At 52.9% G+C, this 6424-nt stretch overlaps 2 protein-coding genes across 2 annotated transcripts; both read right to left on the bottom strand.

Moving 5' to 3' along the window:
* Nucleotides 1-756: 756 nt before the first annotated feature.
* On the bottom strand, nucleotides 757-2733 carry EAH_00060690 (hypothetical protein; the record flags this gene model as incomplete). Its single annotated transcript, XM_013393430.1, has 1 exon — nucleotides 757-2733. One exon carries the CDS (start codon nucleotides 2731-2733, stop codon nucleotides 757-759), a length of 1977 nt encoding a protein of 658 aa, XP_013248884.1.
* A 2810-nt stretch (nucleotides 2734-5543) lies between these two features.
* EAH_00060680 (hypothetical protein, conserved) lies at nucleotides 5544-6276 on the bottom strand (the record flags this gene model as incomplete). Its single annotated transcript, XM_013393429.1, has 2 exons — nucleotides 5544-5678; nucleotides 5791-6276. Coding segments are annotated over 2 exons (621 nt in total), but the record flags the coding sequence as incomplete, so codon positions are not given.
* Nucleotides 6277-6424: the final 148 nt, after the last annotated feature.

Genomic DNA, 6424 nt, shown 5'->3' with positions numbered 1-6424 from the left:
TATACATATAGGCGCCTTCTATAGGGGCCCCCTAGGGGGCCCCTTCTACAGGGGCCTCCCAGACGCCCATTACTACGTAAGGGGCCTCTTCTATAGGGGCCCCCTAGGGGCCCCTTAATGGACATTATTGGGCCTATTCTATAGGGGGCCCCCAGGGGCTGTTATATGAGGGGCCCCTTCTATAGGGATTCCCTTGGGGCCCCTTATTATATGAGTGTACCCTTCCTTTGGGGGGCCCCTAGAAACCCCTTATCATATAAGAGGCCCCTTCTATAGGGGGCCCCTTCTATAGGGGGCCCTTAAAGACATTTCTATAGGAGCTCTTTAGGAAACCCTTTAATACGGGGCCCTTCGTTAGGGCCCCCCTTGGGGCCCCCTGACTATGGGTGGCTTTGATTTGTTATTTTTGTTTTGTAATTATTTTAACTCCTACTTCTCTTTATGCGGGTCTTTTCATAGATTATGCATGCATCAAGGTTCTCGCTATCAAAGGCAAAGAGCCGCTGCTGCAGCACTGCTGCCAGCTGCTGCTGCTTCGGCAGCTGCTGCTGCTGCAGCTTCTGCTTCTGCAACTGCTAGTTCTGCTTCTGCAGCTGCTGCTTATGCTGCTGCTTTTGCAGCAGCTGCAGCTGCTGCTTGTGCAGTTGCTGCTTAGGCAGTAGCAGCAGCAGCAGCTGCTGTTGCTGCTGCTTTTGCTGCTTCTGCAGCTGCTTATAAAGATGTTAAGAAGAATCTGTTGGGGCCCCGAAGGGCCCCTCACGGCTTGAGGCTGCCTGCCATAGCAGCAGATATTTTTGCTGCTGCTGCTTTTGCTGCTTCTGCTGCTGCTATTACACTTGCCGGCAGCCGTGGCTGCTGCTGTTGCTGCTGCTGCTGCTGGCTCATCACAGATGCCTCGACTTGTGCTGCTGCTGCTGCTGCTTGCTGTCTCGCGGCTTCTGCTGCTGCATCTCCCTTTCTGCGTGCAGCTAGTGCTGCAGCAGCGAGAGCAGCAGCAGCCGCCGCCGCCGCAGCAGCAGCAGGTGACATAGAGGGGCGTCCTGAAGCTGCTGCTGCTCCTCCATGGGGCTGTCCACTTGCTGCTGCTGCTGCTGCCGCTGTTTCCTGCTGCTGCATTCGAACAGCAGCGCCCGAGCTGCTGCTGCCTGTCGCTGGGGGAGGCCCAGGAGGGGGTGGTGGGGGTACACCACCTGATGCAGGGCCCCCCCATCCGCTGCTGCTGCTGCTGCTGCTGCTGCTGATCGCTGGTGCTGCTTCTCGTGCTATTTGCTGCTGCAGGCTGCTGCTCGCTCCATCTGGTGGCAGCACTGGGGGAGGGGGCCTCGGGGGCCTCAGGATTTGGGGGCCCCCCATATGTGATGGAGACCCTAGGGCACTCCTCATCCCTGCTTGCTGCTGCTGCTGCTGCTGCTGCAGCGGGGAGAGGTGCTGCATGGGCATGTGGTGCTGCTGCTGATGAGGAGGCAGTGGAGGCTGTGGGGGCAGCGGTGGCTGCGGCGGCTGCTGGTGCTGCTGCCGCTGCTGCTGCTGCAGCATATGCGGATGCTGGTGGGGAGGCTGAGGAGGCTGAGGCAGTTGATGATGGTGCTGCTGCTGCTGCTGCTGCTGCATGTGGATGGCCGGAGGAGTTAACACTGTAACACCTCCTAGAGGTGGGGGTGGTTGTTTAGCATTTGCTTCTTGAGTTTCAAGCTGCTGCTGCTGCTGTTGCTGCTGCTGTTCGCTTCCATGCGTAGGGGGCCCCATAGGTGGGGGGCCCCCCATATAATAAGGGTGGGGCCCCTCCATACTGGCCATGGGGGCCCCCCCCCCATAGCCAGCACCAGGGTACGGGGGGCCCCCCATAAAGAAGCCTCCACCTGGCTGCATCATGGGGGCCCCCTGAACCATCATGGGGGCCCCAGGGGGCCCCATAGGGGGCCCCATTGTATGAGGCATGCCTGTCATAGGGAAGTAAGGGGGCCCCCCCCCAACCATACACATACCTAGGGGTGCTGAACCCCAAGGACTGCTGCCGTGGGGGGCCCCCCAAGGCGATCCTGCTGCTGCTGCTGCTGCTGCTGCTGCTGCAACAGGGGAAGCACCAGGCGCTGCTGCAGCTCCAGGGGCAGCACCACCCCCTTGTTGCTGCTGCTGCAGCTTCTTCTGCTGTGCTGCAGCGTAAGCTGCAGCAGCTGCCTCGATGCTGTCGGGGGGAGGAGCCGCTTCCTCAGCTGTGGCGTTGCTGTCAGCAGCAGCAGCAGCTGCTGTAGCAGGCTGCTCTCCTGCAGCAGCTGCAGCGGTGTCTCCTTGGCTGCTGCTGCTGCTGGGTGCATGCGGTATACCGGCGTCTTTGGGGGGAGCGGGCGGCGGTGCTGCAGCAGCAGCAACCCCACCTGCTGCTGCTGCAGGCGCCTTCCCTTCTTGCTGCTCGCTTCTCTGAGCAGCAGCAGCATTTGCTGCTAGGTGCGGTGGCGGTGGAGAGAGACCTGCTGCTCCTGATGCTGCTGCTGCTGGGGAAGCAGGTGCTGCGGCTTCTGTTGCATCTCCTGCTGCTGTTGTTGTTGCTGCTGCTGCTGCTGCAGGGTCTGCGTTGTTGCTGGATGGAGGAGCGAGTATGAGAGGTTCTCCCGGTGCTGCTGCAGCAGCATTTGCTGCTGCAGCAGGGCTGCCTAAAGGAAGAGGTGCAGGTCTTCCTGCTGGCGCCGTGATGATAAGAGGGGGCCCCCTGGGGGCCCCCACGAAGGGCCCCATAGGGAAGAAAGGTGAAGGATATCCTATGACTGGAGCTCCTGGTGCTGCTGCTGCTGCTGCTGCTGCTGGTGGAGGGGGCCCCCCAGGCAGCAGCACTCTCGGTCTCGGTAGAGCAGCAGCAGGAGCAGCAAGTAATGGGCCCCCAGGAATAAGTGGAGGCGCAGCAGCAGCAGCAGCTGCTGCAGCAGCAGCAGGGCCTGCTGCTGCAGCCACAGCTGCAGCAGCAGCAGCAGCAGGAGGTGGAGCCCCTGCTGCTGCTGCTACTGCTGCTGCTGCTGGAGCTCTATGCTCCTCAAAATGACAGAATGTACAGGAGAGACTATCTTTCGGACAAGAGCCGACAAGAAAGAGAGAGCAAGGTCTGCATACACCTCGTGAATGTAAAACATAAGAAAAATGTCTCTGCTTATCTGTTTTATCTGCATGCGATGCATGATGACAGTAATTGCATGCATCTCCGAGACACCCGGGCTCTCCGCTATGAATAGGTGCACACGGTAGACATAAGTTTTGCTGATGCAGCAGCAGCATGAAGTACTTCGGGCTGCTCTTGCTGCGATGCTCTTCATTGTGGCAGCATCCGCAAAACTCGCGGGCCCCACACCCTAACGAAGAAGAAAAATAAGACAAGCAAGGCCGGCAGCTACCCTTTGCATGCAAACTCGCAACTTGTTCTTGTATTGCTTCCGCTTCCTTCTGCATCGCTTGTTGCTGCACATACACCCCAAATATATATATATATATATACATATATAAATATATATATATATATATTTATATATATACTACGAATAAATACAATCAATAACAAATAGGAATACATACAAGATATACACACAATGCTTACAAAACAAACAGCAGCAGCAGCAGCAGCAGCAGCAACACCGCCTGCAGCAGCAAGGACAATACCAGCAGCAGCAAGAACAACACCAACAGCAGCAACAACAGCAGCAACAACAACACAAGCAGCAACAACAACAGTTGCAACAACAACAGCAGCAGCAGCAGCAACAACAGCAGCAGCAGCAGCAGCAACAGCAACAGCAACAACAGCAGCAGCAGGAGTGTGAGCGTACGATTTCAGGAGTAAGATGTGAGGAGTGGTGACACTGGAGACAGTTTTGTTCGGGGAGACACCTCTTGCCTGCTGTAAGCGAGCGACAAGCAGTGCAGAGCCCCCTTTCATGCTTCTTCTGCATCCATCGGTGCGCTTCTGCTATGTGAGGATTAATGAATACTATTTCCTGCGGTGTACAGGCAGGTACACAAAGAACAAACAAACAAGATGATATATATTATATATAATATATATATTATATATATATATATAAATATAACCATTCAATATTTGCTGCTAATCACAGCTTCTATTGCTTTCTTTGTCTCCTTTCTAAGAGGAGACATCTCAACTTATTAATATACAAAAGCATATATATATATATGTATATATAACATATATACATATATATATATGTATATATATCGCTGTCTGTCTCTGTCTCTGTCGCTGTCTCTGTCTCTTTGTGTCTCTGTTGTGTCTACAACTTTCTTCGTGTCTCCTTTCCTGTCTCTGTCTGTCTCTTCCTTTGTCTGTCTGTCTCCTCCCCTTTCATTTGTCTCTTTGATTTTATTTATCTTCTTTACTTTCTCTGTGCAGCTCTGTCTCTTTATCTGTCTCCTCCTGTCTGTCTCTTTGATTTTATTTGTCTCCTCTACTTCGTCTCTCTCTCTCTCTCTCTCTCTCTACTTTAGCTGTCTCTCTTTGTCTGTCTCTATTTATTTTATTTGTCTCCTCTTCTCTGCCTGTCTCTCTTTATTTTGTCTCTCTTTGTCTGTCTCTATTTATTTTATTTGTCTCTCTTTGTCTCTCTCTCTCTATTTTATTTGTCTCCTCTCCTCTGTCTGTCTCTATACTTATTTTATCTGTCTCTCTTTGTCTGTCTCTATACTTATTTTATTTGTCTCTCTTTGTCTGTCTTTGTTTATTTATTTACTCTTACCCCTTCTTCGCCTACAAGACCCAGTCGCGGTTTCTCTCCTATTAGCGGTGCGCTATTTTTGCTTGCGTCTCCTTCTCCTTCTCCTGTCTCCTCAGAAGGCAGCAAGTCTAAAGGCTGCAGCAGCAGCAGCAGCAAACAACAGCAGCAGCAGCAGCAGCAAGCAGCAGCAGCAAGCAGCAGCAGCAAGCAGCAGCAGCAAGCAGCAGCAGCAATTCGGAGAAGCATTATTAATAACAATCTCTTCTGTCTCCTTCTATCTCTTTTTATTTTCTCTACTCCTATACACTCAACTCCACCTCCTCATTAGCTAGCTAGCTAGCTAGCTAGCTACCTAGCTAGTCCGCCAGGTAGCTACCTATCTAGCTAGCTGTCTACCTAGCTAGCTAGCTAGCTAGCTACATAGCTACCTGACGAACTAGCTGGGTAGCTAGCTAGCTAGCTAGCTAGATAGCTACCTGACAAACTAGCTAGCTAGCTAGCTAGCTAGCAATAAAGTTGTATGTATGAATGACTAGTCTTACGAGCGGAGTATTAATAGAGCGAGGCATGTGGGGCCTGTGGTCTTCATGATGACACTGGAGACAAATTAAGTTTTTTGCTGCTGCTTTGCATACTCCGTCAGCAGCAAAGAAAGGCTTACAGGGCTGGCACCAGCCCTTGCGGTGTCTCTCGAGGGCATACTGCAGCTGCTGCTCCCGGCTGTCTTGCTTCTTACCCTATTCATACACATACGCAAACACATACTGCTGCTGCTGCTGCTGTTGCTGCTGTTGTGGCTCTTGCTGGGGTGCTTTCCTGCTGCTAATCCTGCTAATCCTGCTGCTGTAGAGGCTGAGCTTCGGAGGGCCCCACAGCAACAGCAGCAGCAACAAGAAGAGCAGCAACAGCAGCAAAAGGAAGCACCATCAGCAGCAGCAACCGCAGCAGCACCATCAGCAAATGACACTGCACCAACAGCAGCAGCAGCAACAGCAGAAACAGCAGCAAACAGCAGAAACAGCAGCAAACAGCAGAAACAGCAGCAGCAGCAACAGCAGCAAGATCAGGCGTAGTTTACCTTATCTTTTTTGTTTTGATTTTGTTTTTGAGTAGAAGTCTGCTCTGCATGCGTTGGGTGGTGACAGAAGGCGCAGTCTGTCTCTTTGCTGCAGCAGCCGCTGATATGGTCGGTGCAAGGGAGACAAGTACCTGCTTCATGCTGTCTTGCTACTTGCTGCTGCAGACTCAACGTCTCTCCTGCTGCTGCTGCTGCTGCTGATGGTGCTGGTCCTGCTGCTGCTGCTGCTGCTGCTTCTTCTTCTTCGCGTTTGGTGTCCCTCTCCTGCTCTTGGGAATCACCAGATGCAGCAGCAGCAGCATCAGCAGCAGCAGCAGCCTGCTGCTGTTCTTGCGGCTGCGAAGCAGAAACAACGCTGGGGCTGTTTTCACCCTCCGCTGCTGCTGCTGTTGTTGCTGCTGCTGCTGGCTCCTCCTCACGAGCCGTGCCTGTCTCCTTTGCTGCTGCAGCTGCAGTAGGGCTCGGTTCCGGGTCTTCTGCTGACACCTGCAGCAGCGACAGCAACAGCAACAGCAGCAACAGCAGCAAATAGACAAAGAGAAGCAGAAAAAAAGAAATAATTTATTTTTAGAGACAGTTAATAGAAAGGAGACAGTTAATAGAAAGGAGACAGTTAATAGAAAGGAGACAGTTT

This window comes from Eimeria acervulina, genomic scaffold, assembly GCF_000499425.1.
Source record: "Eimeria acervulina Houghton genomic scaffold, Eah_scaff1527, whole genome shotgun sequence".
NCBI lineage: Eukaryota > Apicomplexa > Conoidasida > Eucoccidiorida > Eimeriidae > Eimeria > Eimeria acervulina.
Note: the sequence above shows the minus strand (reverse complement) of the source record. Positions and strands in the feature narration are given on the sequence as shown.